Genomic DNA, 20137 nt, shown 5'->3' on the forward strand with positions numbered 1-20137 from the left:
ATTTTGACTCCTGTAACTGGTAATTCTATTAATCCTAAACCTTTAATTTGCTGCCAGAAAGATTCAGAGATTGCAGATAAACTTGAGCCAGAGTCTAATAATGCTATATCTGTAACTCCTCCCACACTGATATCAATTATTGGCTGTATCACCTCTATTTCTACTCTGTTCAGCCCTGATTCCTGTAATAAATCTCTTTCTACTTCACTCCTGCTTTCCTCTTGCATAATGCAAATATCTTTAGGTCTTTCTCCAAAACATACATCAGTATCCCCTTCAAACAGATCCTTAATAGCAAACTCAACATTCTCTTCTTCACTTAATTCTTCCAATTTTCTGGCAATTTTAAATTTTATTTTACCCCATTCTTCAGGCATCAAAGCTTTATGTAATTTTGCATAGGACACCCAATCACTCAAATCATAATCAGCCTCCTCCTTTCCTAACCATCCACAATTAACATCTTTGAGGCTTGCATCATCAGTTAAGAAAACATAGGTTTCAATTTTATCTTCTGGGCAACCTACAGCAACATTCTCCATATCATTACACATTTCCTTATCCACACTGAAGTCATTATCACTACTACAGTTAACACCTGCACCCACAAGCACAGTAACCTTATCAGTAGGTGATTTACCAGCATTTTCCACATTGTCAAATACACCACTCATATTAGCCTTTACATCACACTGAATAACCCTCGCCTCACCTTTTCCACAATTCTCCATACTATTTCCAATAGACATCTCTACCCATTCATCACACCCATTATTACTGTGAACATTGCCCCTTAATTCCATATCCACTTCTGTTCCCCCTTTTGATGAAACTACCTCTGTCTCCGATCTTTCAATGAATTTTGCTGCACACAAACCAATATTGTCCTCCTCTGCTTGTAATTTCTCCTCCCTTTTAAACATGTCATCAATGTAAAACTACCACTGTTCATTGCTGATATTAGCCTTGTTCCCTTTTTTCCTCTTATACCTTTTATCTGTATTTCTATAATTGTTAAAACCACCCATAGATTTTCACTTCCTAAGACAGCATCCATATGACATATCCCAATTTCCCTATTTTCCTTGCTAACTTTATTACTCATCCCATCATGTCCTTGTCCGGCCCTGTTCACATAATTACCAGCCCCCCTGCGGACCTTAAGTGAGGCATCAATTAGTTTTTTGATTGCCTACCCTGTCCATTTGCATCTGGCATTCCTACTCTCATACCTTCTCTATCACTCCTCATCTGATCAAAATTGTCTCTTCTCCCTCCAAAATTTCTGTTATACCTTTGTGGCTTGCTTCTCCAATCTCTATCCTGATTATTCTGATCACTTCTATCTTCTCTCCACCTGTTATGGTTATTACTGTATTCATAATTAATACTGTTTCCCCTTTCATGATACCTTCCACTCTCCCTATATTCCATGTACTTAGGTCTGTAACACAATGCCCTGTCCATATTACCCACAAAATTAAGAAATTCTTCCACTGAATCTGTTGCACTGTGAATAAAATCCCATTGCAAATGCTCTGGTAATCTTCTCTTTAGTGTAGATATTTCTGTTAATACGCCCAGTGGCCTATCCAGATGATTTAATTTATTCAGTTCTCTAACACAGAACTCTCTCATACTTTCCCTTCCACTCTTGTAACTGGATCCATTCAAAAAATCGTTTTGCAATCTTAATTGTTTTGCTTGGCCCCAGTATTTGTTCAAGAACAGGTTTTCGAAGGTTTTAAAATCACAAAATTTGTCATCATTTTGGTTTGCCCATGTTTGAGCTCCCCCTTCCAACTGCCTCTTAACGTATTTAATTTTTGCCTGCTCACTCATCCCTGTCACAAAGTTATCCTTACACGCAGCTAGAAAGTCAACTGCATGGTATTTATTCTCCCCATGAAAAGGTTTTGACTGAAATCCATGCCCCAGAGGATATTCCAACAATAAATTTCCATTCCCTGCTGCCACAGTATTAACTGTTTCCCTCAAGACATTTATTTCCCCTTCTAATTCCTTCTTATTGTCAGTAATTCCCTTATGGCAATCCAGCACTCCTATCTTAATGGATTCAATGTCTGCCTCTGTTTGTCTTTGAAATAATGTGCATTTCTGTTCCTGTACCTGAATCTGCCCCACAAGATTACTTTGCACAGTGTCCACCTTGGCTACTAGGCCTCTTTCAACCTCATCAACTCTCTCAATAATTCCCTCAACAATTTTAACTGTGTTTTCAACTTTATCTGTAATTTGAGTGAATTTGAGATCTAGCTGATGAAATTTTTCACTCATTGTCTTTATTTTATCACTAAGCCTTAATTCCATATCCCCTATTTTCGAATCCATTTCTCCAACTATTGCAGTTTTTATATTCCCTATTTTCGAGTCTATTTCTCCTAATTTACTAGTAAGTTTTACAAAAAATGTGCTGAGGTCACTTCCTGGTATCCAGCCTATTTCTTTTGGCATGCTAGGGCTACTACAGGTACTCCTAACATCCACTGATTCGCCTTCACTTTGAGATTCACGCGTCTCATCGGCCATGGCTAATGAAAGGACACAATTTTGCAATGTAGCTGCTGGCTGTACTTATATTTTAAATCCTCGTGTGACGCGACGTCTGCAGTGAGTTCCGCAGCACAGCTATGCAATGAATCTTAATCGGCGGCGTGGACACACAGCAAACTCAATCAGGAGCGAGAACACGTTGCGTAGGCCCCTGGCAGCATGAAGTCGTGTTGGTCGGTGGCACGGACGACGGCGTTGATCGTCGGCAGCACGTGGATACAGCTTCGACTGCTTTACCCGTAGCAACACATGGACGTGGCACGGACGACGGTTTCTTCTCGCGGCAGCACGTATCGCGGCACGGACGACTGTTTTACCCGCGGCAAGCACGGCGGTTTTACCCGCGGCAACACGTGGTCGACTCATCAGACTGTGTAACTGACTGCTTCACAATCGTGGTGGCCTTATATCGGCGTAACCACGGGGCAGCGCGTATCTTGTCCAGCACAAACACTCCGGTACTGCTAATGCACCGATTTAGCTCAGAGCCCCCACACTGACTGTTCAAAAGCCTAACAGCAGACGGACATTCGATTCCGAAATACTATGGAATATGGAAGAAAGTCCTATCCCGGACGAGCCCCCAAATTGCAACTGAACTCGGGCTCCTTTACTACCTATTTTTCACGTGGCTCATCTGTAAAGGGGGTTTTTGTGGCGGCGTTCGTAGCGACAAATAATTCGCTGTAGAAACGGCTTACGAAGTCACCGCCACACTTTTAATAGCGGGCCGACCGGTCCGCTGGAACAGTGAACAGAAAGATGAAAACCCAAACACTCTGATTAAATAAAAGTCGGTACTTATCTTTATTACGAAGATACAGAAATACAGTAGTGAACTCCGTGTCTACAGAAATCTGTCTAGTTCGAGTCGGAGCGGCTAGGTCAGCGTCGGCTGACGACAAACAACAACTCTGCTGCGATGAACACACAACTGACTAGCAAGTACACAATTCGGTGGCGAGTATACAACTGAGCGGCGAATACAGAACTGTCCTAGCGCTCGCGACTCCAGCGCTTAAGAAGCCAGAAGCCAGCGGTGGCGCGCGCAGACTTGCGGCGATTTGCTGCCTGCCTGCACTCATCTTTTGCTTTCCCCTCTTTGGGGAAGTGTGAGGGGGAGTCTGTAGCCTTTCGGCTTTTACTCCCCTGTGAACGTGTGTGTGTGATTTTTCTATAGTTTTTGGTGTCTGTGATTTGTGATGATTGTTGTGAGTGTGTCTGGTACTTGCCTGAGGTAGGCGAGAAGTTTGGTGTTATATGGGATGGAACAGGATGATGGATTGGGTGTTGGGATTTTCTCTTCGACTTAGTCGTCGAAGATCGTCATAGGGCGCTTGTGCTTATCGCGGGACATGTCATACCGACCTAGGGAGTGGATGAGTGCGTTTCCGGATCTGGAAGAACCCTCGTAGAAGGCCCTTGCCAGATCCTGGAAACGCTCTCTCAGGAGTGGGATTTCGGCTGCGGCGTGCAAGTCGTCTGTAGGGAACCCAAGAGGTAAGTGTAGTGCCCTTCTGAGGGCGCGGTTCTGCTACCTCTGGAGTTTGTCCAGGTGCTGCTTTGCCGCGTATCCCCAGACAGGGCACGCATACTCCATTACTGGCCGGATCAGGGCCTGGTAAACATTTACTGCTACTGGGCAGGGAAGGGAGCTGGTTGTGTTCAGGATAGGATATAGGATGGACATTCTGGCGCAGGCCTTCCTGTGGACCTCGTCTATGTGGGGTTTCCACGTAAGACGAGAGTCCAAGGTTACGCCAAGGGGGCGATTTGCTGTCTCGCTGGCGCTGCTTATGCGGACGGCGTCCGGACTTTGATGCTGCCAACCTTTTGGCAGCGGGCTCGGGTGGCATTACTGGCTAGGATATAACAGGGTTGGTAGTAAACGGTTGCATTTGCGCCCCTGTTATTGAGTCTGATATTGGCTGGCTTTTGAAGAGCAGTGAATTGAACTATACACGTTCAGATTGAAACTTATTTATTCAAAAGAAACACTTTAACGTTGTGGCCATGCATTTTTAAGTTCACAAATAATAATCCGTGCAATTCGTACACTGTTTGTCTCACACCCACACACTTTCACTTTGTTCCTTCGCATACCCTGGCGTCCATGCTTGCACTCGCGGCACTTTGCCGCTCCCAACTCGCCACCACAACGGCCAACGACAAAAGACCCCGATTTTCCCGCTCACATCCACAGTCCTGAGTCGGGTCACATGACACCACAGTAGTCAAAATAATTGCTAAACATGGCCACAATTCGTTTACAGTATTTTATAATATTTCAATACTTAAATCTAAATACATTATATAATTTTACAAATTATCACCACACTTATATAATTCGTTGCAATTGAAAGAAAACCAAAACACTATCCAACGGAACTACAACGTCCATCAAAACACAAACAAATATTTTCCGGTCTATTTTGCCCAGCATATTATCTCTGCTGCCGTGCTTTAAATTTTAAATTACTTGAAAGAGTTCCATATTATCCCCTGTTACCTTACAACTTTCCCCTTTTCCTGTGTCATTCTAGAGTGGTACACGGGAGGAAGAAATGTGAGCGAGGCTCTGTATGAGCTCCAGTTTCTCTAATTTTCCTGTCGTGATCGTTTTGCGTGACGCATGTGGAAGGAAGTAATTACGTTGTCCAACTCTTCTTCAATCGTGTGCTATTGAAATTTCAACTGAAAACCTCTTGGTGATGCACAAAGCCTCTCTTGTAGCGTCTCTCACTGGAATTTCTAGAGCATCTCCGTATTATTATCACAATACTAAAAGAACCCATGTCTGCCCCCTTCGCTGAGCAAATCCACCATGCAGCGGGCCGAGCTCGATTCCCGGCTGGGTCAGATATTTTATCCACTCGGGGACTACGTTTTGTGTTGCCCTGTTATCATTTTATCATCATCGAGATGCAAGTCACGCAATGTGGCTTCAACTGAAAAGAAGTGCAAATTGGCAGCCGAACTTACCCAGGTGGGGACTCCCCGTGACGAGTGCGATACAATCATTCATCAACCAACCCGTCACGAAATGCTCTGCTTTACGTTTGATTTTACCAATCCCTTGGATTAATCCAACCTGGTGATGGTTCCTGACTGACAGACAGTACTCAAGAACCGGTCGAACGACTGTTTTGAAAGCCACATCTTTCGTCCATGAATTACATTTCCTTAAGTCTCTTCCAATGAATTTCAGTCTTGCATCTGCTGTTGCTAGATTTAGTTTTATGTGATTATTCCACTTTAAATCACTCGGACAGTTACAGTGAAGTTTTTTACGGTTGGTATTGTTTCCAATGATATATCCCCAATAATGGAATTCAACAGCAACGGATGCCTCTGTTTGCTTATGCAAATACAAAAAAAAAAAAAAAATCTAAACTCCGTCCGAACAGACCTCGGAAGGCCCAACTGCATCGATCGACCACCGTGTCATCGTCAGCTGATAGGCGTCACTGCATATGTTCAGCACATTGCTCTCCTAGCCGTGGTCAGTTCTGGTTACTGGAGCCCCTAATTCTCAATCAAATAGCTCCTCAATTGAAGTCACAAGGGCTGCGTCCAGCCCGCTTGCCAACAGCGCTTGGCATACACAGACAGTCACCCATCCAATTGCTAGCCAAAACCGACACCACTTAAGTTCGATATGTAAATGTAAATGTCGTGTGACTAGGGCCTCCCGTCGGGTAGACCGTCCGCCGAGTGCAAGTCTTTCGATTTGACGCCACTTCGGCGACTTGCGCGTCGATGGGGATGAAATGATGATGATGATTAGGACAACACAACATACAGTCGCTGAGCGGAGAAAATCTCCGACCCAGCCGGGAATCGAACCCGGGCCCTTAGGATTGACATTCTGTCGCGCTGACCACTCGATGATCTGACAGGAACCAGTGTTACCACATCAGCAAGGCAATATGCTAATACAGGAGTTTAAGATCAAGAAAAGGAAGCAGTTGAGCAGAGAATCTACATGTACATCTACATCTACACCCATACTCCGCAAGCCAACTGACGGTGTGTGGCGGAGGGTACCTTGAGTACCTCTATCGGTTCTCCCTTCTATTCCAGCCTCTTATTGTTCGTGGAAAGAAGGATTGTCGGTATGCTTCTGTGTGGGCTCTAATCTCTCTGATTTTATCCTCATGGTCTCTTCGCGAGATATACATAGGAGGGAGCAATATACTGCTTGACTCTTCGGAGAAGGTATGTTCTCGAAACTTTAACAAAAGCCCGTACCGAGCTACTGAGCGTCTCTCCTGCAGAGTCTTCCTCTGGAGTTTATCTATCATCTCCGTAACGCTTTCGCGATTATTAAATGATCGTGTAACGAAGCGCGCTGCTCTCCGTTGGATCTTCTCTATCTCTTCTATCAATCCTATCTGGTACGGATTCCACACTGTTGAGCAGTATTCAAGCAGTGGGCGAACAAGCGTACTGTAACCTACTTCCTTTGTTTTCGGATTGCATTTCCTTAGGATTCTTCCAATGAATCTCAGTCTGGCATCTGATTTACCGACGATCAACTTTATATGATCAATCTATTTTAAATCACTCCTAATGCGTACTCCCAGATATTTTATGGAATTAACTGCTTCCAGTTGGTGACCTGCTATTTTGTAGTTAAATGATAAGGGAACTATCTTTCTATGTATTCGCAGCACATTACACTTGTCTACATTGAGATTCAATTGCCATTCCCTGCACCATGCGTCAATTCGTTGCAGATCCTGCTGCATTTCAGTACAATTTTCCATTTTTACAACGTCTCGATACACCAGATAGGGTGTCAGCTTATCCGTAACATTATTCAATCTGCACATATAGCTAACAAGTAAGAAAAAAAGGAGAAATTTGGAAAGGAAATTAAAGTTCACAGAGAAGAAATGAAATTTTTGAGGTTTGTCAGTGACGTTGTAATTGTGTCAGAAGAGGTTATAAGATGAACATCAATAAAAATAAATCTAGAGTAATAGAATGTATTAAATCCGGCAGTGCTGAGAGAATTAGAGTAATAAATGTGCCGCTGAAAGTAGTAGATCTGATTTGATATTTTGGCAGCAAAATAATTAAATTCAGACCAAAGTAAGAAGGATATAAAACATAGAATAGCAATAGCAAAAAAAAAAGAGTGCTTGGAAAAGAAGAATATAAATTAAAGTGTTTATAAGACTTTCTAAACTTATTTGTTCCGAGTGTGGCCTTTTGGGAAGATTGTAGATAAACAGTAGAGACAAGAGTGGATTAGAAGCTTTTGAAATTTGGTGTTAAGGGGAATGCTGAATATTAAATAGATAGATCGCGTAAGTGATAAGGGGAGACTCGCAGTGGAGAAGAGTTTCATGACCCAACTTGACTACAAGAAAAGATACGTTGTTAGAACACATCCTTAGGCATGAAGGGAACCGTTAATTTTGCAACAGAGAGCAATGTGTGTGTCGAAGGGTGGGCGGGTGGTAAAAATTTTAGTGGGAGACCAGGGCTTGTTGATGTTAAGCCGGTTCAAATCGCTGGTGGTTACAGTACTAACACAAAGATAAGGGAACTTGCACAGAATAAAGTAACGTGGAGAGCTGCATCAAACCAGTCTTTGGACTGTGGACACAGTTATACTACTACTACTACTACTGTTGTACAGGATGCCCCATTTATCTTGAACTTCCTAAATAACGTCTTTTTTTAAGAAGCAAAATTTTAATGACCCAGCCAGCAGACGATGGGTGCAGATGAGGTGGCGTGCGTATCGCAGCTGAATGATGCAGATGCTGTCATGGCGGTGCATGCAAAGTGTCATATGGGCGAACCACTGAGCCAGGAGCTTATTTGCCAGCGGCTTGTCCTGGCAGTTAATGCAGTAACATCTACATCCTTGGTCCTGGCTCTCACCTCATGCATGTTCAGTTATTCAGTTGTTTGTGCTGGTCGCCTTGTATTTTTCTCTGTGCTCATCTCTATGCGGCATTCGGACACTCTGCTCTCCCTTGTACATTGACTCCCAGGTTGAGTTTGTTCCCTCATCAGGGATCCTTCTCCCCAGATTCCACCATCGCCAAGTATTGTGCCATTTCTGCTGATGGTGATCGTTTCGCAGCATTTTCATGACTGTTCATACAAAAGTGGCGAAGAGGATGGGATTCCACGTGTAACACTTTTTCCTCTTAGTATTAGTTTGTGGCCACGATGCACTTGTCATTTCTGCAGTGCTAGCAGGAGCAGTTACGGCTCCAGAAACAAAAATAATAACTGGCTTGCTCAGAAAGAACGCGAAATTGATCTGCAGTCACACTGCCCTGCAGTCGAACCAGGCGGCGCCTTCAGAGAAGCCTTGCCCAATGCTGTGTGCTGGCTTCAACCAGTCTATGGAAAGGTGGGAGAATTACCTGTGCTGGTTCTTGATGCGCTGCCAGGTAAGGCAAATCGCTGATCCAGTGGATAAGGATGCCGCCGGCCGTTGTGGCCGTGCGGTTCTAGGCGCTTTAGTCTGGAACCGTGTGACCGCTACGGTCGCAGGTTCGAATCCTGCTTCGGGCATGGATGTGTGTGATGTCCTTAGGTTAGTTAGGTTTAAGTAGTGCAAATGGCTCTGAGCACTATGCGACAGAACTTCTGAGGTCATCAGTCGCTTAGAACTTAGAACTAATTAAACCTAACTAACCTAAGGACATGACACACATCCATGCCCGAGGCAGGATTCGAACCTGCGACCGCAGCGGTCGCTCGGTTCCAGACTGTAGCGCCCAGAACTGCACAGCCACTCCGGCCGGCGTTTAAGTAGTTCTAATTGTAAGTTCTATGGGACTGATACCCACAGATGTTAAGTCCCATAGTGCTCAGAGCCATTTGAACCATTTTTGATAAAGATGCCTTGTTATCTTCCAGCAGTACAGGATTGTATGAAATCGTACAGAATTTGAAGCCCCAACTCGAGCCTCATTCACGAATAGCATTAACCGTCCCTATACTGACCGACTAAGGGCAACAGGCATAGGACTCCATCTCACAAACTGATATCCAGCACCTGTACAGCACAATGCATGCACGTTTGCATGCTTGCATTCAACATTCTGGCGATTACACTGGTTATTAATGTACCAGCATTACACATTTGCAATGACGTATCTCGCACGTACATTAACCTGTATTCTGCAGTGTTGATCACTTAAATGTTTTGTAAAGCCTGTACTACTACAAATGTTATTGTGTCCTGTCATTTCGGATTCCTGAGACGAGCTGTTGCCGACCGATCGATCGATAATGCTTCCCTGTTAACTAATTATTTCACTGTCTACGCCATTATTTGCCGCCCGCTCCATTTCCCTATGCACAATTACCAAATTACCACTTTGAATGTCTGTTAATTCACTACACAGTGGTGCTGATAAGCTACGCTCGTCGTCACTATTATTTCTCAGTTTACTTTGGAGCCTAGTGTTACGTTTTTCACTCGCCATTATTGTCACAATATTTCACACAATAACACAGAAAAGCGCAATTTGAAGAGCAAAATAAGAAAACACATTAACATAGCACTGAAAATAATATCTAGTTAATTGCAAGCGCAGCCGTGAAATACTTGGCGCAAATCTACATGCATGCCACAACTGTTTTACTGTACAACAATGAAAAACTTCAATTACAAAGAAAATCCTCTCTATAATTGCATGCTAGCAATAAACAATAGCTACACTAATTACACAAACTACAAGAAAAAATCAGAAGATTCCAGTGAGGTATCCTGGCAGGGTCGCCATATGAAATGTCCCCTTAGAAAAATTTATGAATAACTGTGCTGATAAACCTCTTACATTATTTGATTTTCAAACAGCTGAGCAGAACAGAACGTACTCAGACATTTCGCTCTTTCCCTATTCTGATCAACACTAAACTGACATACAATATTTTTAGCGCAACACAATCTGACTTTCAACAATCCCTACAAAAGAATGGCCCTGACTAACATTAACCTATACCTTTCACAAATCACTTACCTCACAAAAATCTTCGTTACTCGAACTACTGCAATACAGCGAGCGCCACTACTGCCAGCTAAATAAAAGATTCAAACTACTGAAGCCACTAACTAGGCATAGTTAGCAAATGAAAGATTTTGATAGAGAACAAACAATGTATTTACTTTAATAGTGTTCAAAAGTCATAATATATATAACAGTTCATGACATCCAGTCTTACAAATTTACTGTCTCTGATGGACACACATCCAGATCATCCGCTCTCAAAACTCCGCCATCTCTCTCCCCACATCCACCACTGCTGGCGGCTCACCTCCAACTGCGCAACGCTACGCGCTGTTAACAGCCAACTACCCAACACTACAATGGCGAATATTACTCCAACAATGCAAACCAACCACAGCCTTCACACAGCACAGTCAGTGATTTTTCATATAGAGCGCTACATGGCGTTACCAACATAAAAACCTGAACAGCCTACTTACAATGTGTATTCCCAAAATTTTATTATTCTGCATTAATTTTTTTTGGACGTTGCGATTTTTTCCGTCAGTGTATTTGACAATTTTGAAATTCAGCTCTCGTAGTGAACCGTGCACTGGGTACGAGTACTCGATTCCAGCGAGCCTTTGGTTTTCGGTGGTGCTGATGATGGGAGTGCGGTGCATTTGGGCCTCTGACGCGGAGTGGCTGCCGGCTCGGGGAGTGGGGCAGGTCGCGATGACGCAAGGCGGCTGTGGCTACGGCGGGCAGGTGGTGACTTTCCCGGCAGTCGGCGCCGAGATGTCCGGCGCGTTACTGTTGCTGCTGCTGGCTGCGCCCGCGCTGGCCACGCCGGCGCACTCACACCTCGAGTGGCTGCTGGACCTCTACAACCCGCTGCGCTGGCGCGCGCCGCCCGCAGACATTCAGGTGCGGCCTCCAAACTCTGTGCCACCGACACTTAGCCTACATATATTTTGCACTGTTGCTAATAGTTGCATCGAAGATGTCACAAAACTTAAGGCTACTGACAGCACCATTAGACTCTTCACATTTCCCTCTTTGTGGTCTGGAACCGCGCGACCGCTACGGTCGCAGGTTCGAATCCTGCCTTGGGCATGGATGTGTGTGATGTCCTTAGCTTAGTTAGGTTTAAGTAGTTCTAAGTTCTACGGGACTGATGACCTCAAAAAAATGGCTCTGAGCACTATGGGACTCAACTGCTGAGGTCATTAGTCCCCTAGAACTTAGAACTAGTTAAACCTAACTAACCTAAGGACATCACAAACATCCATGCCCGAGGCAGGATTCGAACCTGCGACCGTAGCGGTCTTGCGGTTCCAGACTGCAGCGCCTTTAACCGCACGGCCACTTCGGCCGGCTGATGACCTCAGATGTTAAGTCCCATAGTGCTCAGAGCCATTTGAACCACCCCTCTTTGTGACTGCTAACACGAAAGTATGTAGGGCGAAAAAAATACAGACATTAAGACATATAATTTCTTCCTTTTTGTGGCATATTGTCCACAGTTGCTTTACAGTTCTTGAAGGTATTTTTGTTCTGTCGTTGCAACTACAAAAATGCGTGATTTTTTTTTCACAAGACGCGTTTATCTTTATTCAGGTAAAGCATCATCAGTGGTCTGTAATTAAGTTATTTACATTTTGATTTGCTTTAAGATCGAGAAACAGTTCGTTAACAATGCATTAGTACATACTTACGGTGAGTTTCGCTTGCTTTCTCGCTTACATCCGGAAATGCCGCACATCAACGATGTAGTAGCAGACGCCATGTAAGCGCGAAATCAAGTGAAAATCACCCTAAGCACAAACCAACATATTGTTAACTGTTTTTCGATCTTAAAGCAAATCAAAATGTAAATAACTTACAGACCACTGATGATGCTTTACCTCAATAAAGCAAAACACGTCTGCTGGAAAAAAAAACGCATTTTTGTAGTTGCAACGGCAGAACAAAAATACTCTCAAGAATTTAAGGCATTTTCTGTAGCTCGTAAATATTTGAAGGAAATCACGTTTAAGAGTCACGAAGGGCTGCTGATAAAATAAACTTTAATTCGCCACCAGTTTCGGTCAGCCGCTCGATGTTGCCGCGCGGTCTTAGGGGCCTTGTAACGGTCCGTGCAGCTCCTCATGTCGGAGGTTCGAGTCCTCCCTCGGGCATGGGTGCGTGTGTTGTCCATAGCGTAAGTTAGTTAAAGTTAGATTAAGTAATGTGTAGGCTTAGGGACCGATGACCTAAGTAGTCTGGTTCCATAAGTCCTTACCTCAAATTTCCAATTTCCAGTTTCGATCAACCGATAAGCTAACATACAATCATGTACATCAAGCTGTATGCTATTGTTCTTACTGTAGTGTCAAAAATTAAAAAAAAAACACCTTCCGCGTCGCTGAAACTGCCGTCAGTAATAAAATGCATTAATATTGTACAATTATTTTAGTACAGCATTTTGCTATTGACTGCTGTTTCAGTGACTCAGTGTGAGTTTCTGTTTACTTTTTTGACTCCAAGTAAGAGTGATGCCATTCAGGCTGCTGTAAATAATTTTATCTTACCTGATGAACGGTTGATCGAAACTGGTAGCGAATTAAAGCTTATTTCATCAGCAGCTCATGGTTATCCTTAAATATGACATCCGTCATAGCAAAGCTTTTTCGCTAGTTCTTTACTGATTTATTATTAGTCTAAGTTTTTTTGACTGAGAACAAAAATTTTGCGCTTACGACAAGACGAACATTATTTCACGCCCAGAACGACCACAATCTGATCCCCTACATGGAGCTGACTAATTTACTTTTCCTCAGTTTTTTATTTTTTCGTTTTCGCTTAATTCCTGTTGATTCTGCAGAAAACTTGAAATGTTATGCAAAACGACAGTCTAATGGCAAGAAAACTCTATGGTGCACTGCTTTAAAGATTCTATAAACTAATCTCCATTTTATTAATTTACAGTATTTAAGTAGGTCACTAATTTCATTTGAATAAACTACTCATTATAGCTTCAGTGCTTCTTATAAGAAACCAAAGTCTTTCGATTTGTAACAACAGGTTGTGGTAAAAACGCGTAGAAAGTCCTTTCGTTAATAACTTTCGTTTACATTGTGTTGTACACAGTTTATAGACAAATGTCAAATATCACGCCAAATAGCCACAGTCACACTTCTTTGTTACGTTTGGGCATGATGTCGATTAGCCGAAAGTGAAACGAAGCGTTGGCTCTCTCTCCCGAAATAACGGAAAGAACACGTTGCACGTGTTTTTGGGCTTGAGGAGTGCTTATTCAAAACAAGAGACCAACTGACAACTGGCAGTGGGGGAATTAATGAAGGAGCTAAGGAAGAGAGGTTTACTTCCTGGTTTCGTCTAGGTTATTAGAGACGGAGCACAAGCTCGAATTGAACAAGCATGGAGAAAGAAAATAGTTGGACCTTCGCCTCGAGTGAAGTGGGGAAGCTACTGAATACCTATACCACATTGGTCGAATGGGGCATTGAACCTAAAAGAATATTATGCTTTAACGTACCGTCGACAATGAAGTCAATAGAGGCGAAGCTGAAGCTTTAAGTGGGCTATACATTCAAACGTTACCCGTCAGATCACTCCCCCGGAATAGTCACATTCTTAGCAACTTAGGTATTCTGGAGCGTCTGCATTGATGGGCTATACATTAATATAACATCTCCATACCTAAATAGTTTTAAATTGATATGAGTCACCAATGGGTTGCAGTCTTCCTATGTTTTGACAGATGTATCTCTGTCAACGACGCGAGTGCAGCAGAAGTAATTTCTAATATACACATGTTAAACAGCAAACGGTGTAACACGGAAGTGGGCGATGCAGCGCTAAAACCGTGAACTCGTTGTCTTAGAGAGAATTCGATGCAGTTCAGGTTCTTCTTATGCTGCCATCTTGACATTCTCTGCCTCATGATCAAGTTGTAGGGAAGCACTGAGCTTCCCAAGGCATATTACAGAGATCTTTGTAGCTTCTATGGTATTACACGGCGAACCTTCCTATGGAATCCCTTTTACAAGACCTTGGTTCTTATTTCTTTTACACACTTCACGTAACACAGGAATTAACATAACGGCTACGTGTTTCTGCTGCTGCTACTGTTGCTACTCCTACCACCACCACCACCACCACCACCACCACCACTACTACTACTACTTACTACTACTACTATTACTGCTCTGATATAAATCAAATAATTAAGCGCTGCACTTAAATGTGTGCTTTATATTACAAGTACCCAAGTTGTTAAATTTCTCTTACCTTTAAAATTTTTCTGTGGGTGTATGCGTGATTCATGTAATGACCAAAAGACTTATCACTCCATATCTTCTATATGGATGAGCTGTCGACTGTTATATAGTAAGTTAACTCACTGACACTTAATAAAATTATAAACAGCCGACCAGTTGCAATGGATAAAGAATTCTTTACCTAGGTTTCAACAAATTTAAATTTGTCTTCTTCAGAAGGTGGCTTAAGGACAATGAACATCATAGCTTACATTAGAAAGGTATGAAACTTAAGTCAAGAATAGATTTTAACACAAATTAGAGAGCTCTTGCATTACAAAAATATGAGAACGACGACTGTTACTTAACAATTTTACATTAGTATGGACTGATGTATCATCGCCGTTTTTACAAATGTCTGCATAGATCCATTTGTCAAAATTAAAATATAGCCCTAAAAATAGGGTTTGTCACGTAAATATAAATTAGTACATGGATGTTGCAGAGCTCGCAACCGACTGAGTGTAATCGGCCAGCGTAGTTACTCTGCGGCCAGGGCAGGTGGCGCTCATGGCGCGAACAATGTGCCGATTGGCGTACAAAAGCAACGTGTAAATTATCAGTATTAATAACGCCCTTAGATAAAGTAACATTAAAAAGAAGGAAAGCGTTTAACACTCCCGTTATAACAGTATGGGAGCCTTGGTACAATTAATGTAGTTATACATCAAAAAGGCAGGTGGCGCTTACGCCGAGAGAGTTACGTACAGTGGCATATACAGCCAGAATATAAAAATTACATTACAATATTAGTGAAGCCTTCACCGTCACACTCCCTCGTTCACCAGTGCCATCGTCATCTTCAGTGTTCGTGCGTCGTCTCATCAGTTAGCAGTGTGGATTATCGACGAGTGTGAACGGCTCCGTGTTTGTCTCTATATGTCTCCAGTTTTATTGCCCACCGTTCTGTAACTTGTGTCTTCTCACTGTTTTTGCTGCTTGTATATTCTATGGCTGAAGAGCAGCGTAGTGTGCTGCTGACAGCCTGCCTGTTGTACAGGCTTTAAAATAACAATAAAGTAAAAAAAAAAAAAAATTGTGAAGCCCACACACGGTATATATGTCAGAACTTTAAAATTGATAATAATAGCTCTTAAGACAGACACTTGTTCACTGTTTTGCAACTTGATATAACATAACGTTGCGGTTAAAAAGATAAAGGTATGTTTCGTTGTTTGTTTTGTCTTTGCATTCCTAGGATCAAAAAGGATATTAATCAATAAAAGATAATTCCGAGAGGTTATAGTTTGATCCGATAGTTTTAATCCTACAATATTAGAACGTATGTGTATTGCCTAAATACTGCCATGAGCCGTCGTCTCTATTGATTCGTTTATTTAACGGATTAATACAGGTAGATTTATATTATGCAAATTACGTAACGTCCGTGGCAAAGGATGTTTCATATGGTACCATATGAAAGAGTTTCCTACCTTTCCATCTTCAGACTGAACGTAGCAAGAATAACTGCTTACACCTTCGTACTATCTTGCTGGTTGTATTTTCAGTATCAAAATGTTCAAATGTGTGTGAATTGCTAAGGGGTTGGGTTGGCTTGGGTTGGGTTCTTTGGGGAAGGAGACCAGACAGCGAGGTTCAAAAATGGTTCAAATGGCTCTGAGCACTATGGGACTTAACTTCTGAGGTCATCAGTCCCCTAGAACTTAGAACTACTTAAACCAAACTGACCTAAGGACACCACACACATCCATGCCCGAGGCAGGATTCGAACCTGCGACCGTAGCGGTCGCGCGATTCCAGACTGTAGCGCCTAGAAACGCTCGGCTACAACGGCCGGCAGACAGCGAGGTCATCGGTCTCATCAGATTAGGGAAGGATGGCGAAGGTAGTCGGCCGCACCCTTTCAGAGGAACCATCCCGGCATTTGCCTGGAGTGATTTAGGGAAATCACGGAAAACGTAAACCAGGATGGCCGGACGCGAGATTGAACCGTCGTCCACCGGAATGAATTCCTAAGGGACCAAACTGCTGAGGCCATCGGTCCCTAGACTTAGACACTACTCAAACTAACTTATGGTAAGAATAACATACACACAGCCATGCCCGAAAGAGGACTCGAACCTCCGGCGGGAGGGGCCACGCAATCCGTGACATGGCGCCCCTAACCGCTCGGCCACTCCGCGCGGCTGTTCATTATCACAGAATCATAGATGTTTAAGGGATTGTGAGTCTAAATTCCACGCTGAACACTTGAATCTGAAGTTTTATAAGTAGAAAATTTCGCAATATAATATCCTCCTTCTTTGCAGGAGCTCGTGATTGAGAATTCCCTGAATTCCTCTGATACTTCCTCCGAATCTAATCGTTGGACATTTCTATAGCTCACAGGAGGATTGAATAAAAACGCATTCAGTCACAATTTTTCGTGTTTTATTAATACACGATGCATTTCCGCTCCTGTGGATCCATCTGCAGACGAAAATCGTCTAATACATGACTTACTTTTGCTCTTCAGTGAGGGGAAAGGTACTTTGCTACTATGAGAAAGTTGAATGTTAGGTTTCGAGTGTGGAACTAGAAGAGAAACAACGGGAAAAAAAAACAGAGAAAAGCTTACCGCACTCTAGTCACGAAATACGAAATCTAAGATCTACATTTCTCCTAACAGGAATATGCGTTTCACCCTACTCAAGACCAAATATAAATGATATTCTAGACGATTTGCACCTGAAGATGGACCAACAGGGTCAGAAATGCATCCTGTAATTTAATGACGCACGAAACAATTGTAACTGAAGGTGTTTTTGTTCAAACATCCTGTGTATCGAATACAGTCATGTCCACAACTGCAAAATATGGATAAAATTAGATCTGAACAGCTGTTGTTTATGCTTAATGTTTCCTTTCAATTAAGTATGATAGGAATCGCGTAGTATTCCGGTACAGGTCGTTGATGCATTTTAAACGAAATCTCTTCCTCTATCCCACCAGTGAATAGAAGCTCGCCGTTTGCCTTACACGTGTCTGAACCTATTTGACAGCTCCATTGCATAGCCCAGTGCACTGTTACACCCAAGAATTCTCACAACACGATTGACTTCGATTTTCAGTCATTAATATACTGTCTGATAAAATAACGTGAAGCACCCGAAAGTGGTGCAGGAAACAAAATGAAACTTCACAGGGTGATTCACTTTTCTTGTCGGGCAGTGAATATAGTAATACTCTCCTGCTTTCATCTACAAAATTACATGTTTATGCTCGCTGTACAGAGAGGCGAGGTAATTAAGTAGTTAAGGCACTTTGTTCACGTTCGGAAAGCGCATGGTTCAACTTTCCATTCCGTCATCCGCATTTAGAGTTTTCTTCGTTTTCCTGAATCACTTTACGCTAATGGGCGAATCAGAAAGATATGGCGACTATATACTGCACTGATTATGTGTGATAAGTAAAGTGTGTTCAGGACCTAGGTTCTAACCCGGATTCTGGAGTAATCCAGACAGTGCACTATAACAAAGTACGCTGTCTACGAAAGACAGGGTCCTGTCCGAAGTACAGATTTAGCATCGCACACTTACTAAATAGCGGAATGTTTGCTCTTTTCGGATGTCCTACCGCGTACGCTAAACGCGAACCATATGTCCTTCACGCGTACGTACGACTGCAGATCAGGAAGTCACTCAATCTGCTGTAATGATGTTTTATAACTTCTTGCATCTCATTTAAAATGAGTGACGATGCGCTAATGTAACAGCTGGTGAAGTGGAGCCTGGCGTCTTTTCTCTCGCAGCGTCCTACTGAGCGGCAGGTCTGAAAAACCGGACAGCGGCCTCTGTTGCATAACTGGCGGTCACTTGCCTGCCGGTAGCGCAACCGTGAAGGAAAGGGTAGTAAACATATCGCGCCCGCATCGGCACCGACTGAGGTGATGTAGGACGGGTTCTTGCTAAAACAAAAGTCCGCCATTCGCGTTCAGGTAGATCTGCCGGGCGTGGAGGTAAAGGCAAAGGGGAACGTGTGAATGGTGAATCACTATAGGCTAGCTTACCTGCGCAGGCTGCCGGAGCGAATGCATGTTGCTGTTCCATGCTACCGTGGGGTCTTGCCGCACAAGCAAACCGGTGCGTGTTCACGCCGTGGACTGTTCTCTTAAACCGCAGAACAAACGTAAGTAAATGGCCATGTAGGGCCAGTAAATCGGAAACGCTGCACTGAGAATTCTACATTATTAAGCAATTGCAGATTGCCTATCTTTCGGCTACAAGGAGCAACAAAAATACACTACTGGCCATTAAAATTGCTACACCAAGAAGAAATGCACATGATAAACGGGTATTCATTGCACAAATATATTATACTAGAACTGACATGTGATTACATTTTCACGCAATTTGGTGCATAGATCCTGAGAAATCAGTACGCAGAACAACCACCTCTGGCCGTAAAAACGGCTTTGATACGCCAGGGCATTGAGTCAAACAGAGCTTGGATGGCGTGTACAGGTACAGCTGCCCATGCAGCTTCAACACGATACCACAGTTCATCAAGAGTAGTGACTGGCGTACTGTGACGAGCCAGTTGCTCGGCCACGATTGACCAGACGTTTTCAATTGGTGAGAGATCGGAAGTATATTCTGGCCAGGGCAGCAGTCGAACAATTTCTGTATCCAGAAAGGCCCGTACAGGACCTGCAACACGCGGTCGTGCATTATCCTCCTGAAATGTAGGGTTTCGCACGGATTGCATGTAGGGTAGAGCCACGGGTAGTTACACATCTGAAATGTAACGTCCACTGTTCAAAGTGCCGTCCAAGCGAAGAAGAGGTGACCGAGACGTGTAGCCAATGGCACCCCATACCATCACGCCGGGTGATACGCCAGTACGGCGATGACGAATACACGCTTCCAATATGCGTTCATCCCGATGTCGCCAAACACGGATGCGACAATCATTATGCTGTAAACAGAACCAGGATTCATCCGAAAAATTGACGTCTTGCCATTCGTGCACCCAGGTTCGTCGTTGAGTACACCATCGCAGGCGCTCCTGTCTGTGATGAAGCGTTAAGGGTAACCGCAGCCATGGTCTCCGAGGTGATAGTCCATGCTGCTGTAAACGTCTTCGAACTGTTCGTGCAGATGGTGGTTGTCTTGCAAACGTCCCCATCTGTTGACTCAGGGATCGAGACGTGGCTGCACGATCCGTTACAGCCATGCGGATAAGATGCCTGTCATCTCGACTGCTAGTGATACGAGGCCGTTGGGGTCCAGCACGGCGTTCCGTATTACCCTCCTGAATCCACCGATCCTA

At 43.4% G+C, this 20137-nt stretch overlaps 1 protein-coding gene across 1 annotated transcript in view; it reads left to right on the forward strand.

Moving 5' to 3' along the window:
* The first annotated feature begins 11276 nt into the window (after positions 1-11276).
* LOC126470720 (nose resistant to fluoxetine protein 6-like) overlaps positions 11277-20137 on the forward strand; it is a 167866-nt gene continuing 159005 nt past the window's right edge. The window contains exon 1 of the mRNA XM_050098724.1: positions 11277-11468. Within this exon, the coding sequence (XP_049954681.1) occupies positions 11277-11468 (192 nt within the window). The remainder of the gene's footprint in view (positions 11469-20137) is intronic.

The sequence above is a fragment of the Schistocerca serialis genome, chromosome 3 (genome assembly GCF_023864345.2).
Source record: "Schistocerca serialis cubense isolate TAMUIC-IGC-003099 chromosome 3, iqSchSeri2.2, whole genome shotgun sequence".
In the NCBI taxonomy this organism is placed as follows: domain Eukaryota; kingdom Metazoa; phylum Arthropoda; class Insecta; order Orthoptera; family Acrididae; genus Schistocerca; species Schistocerca serialis.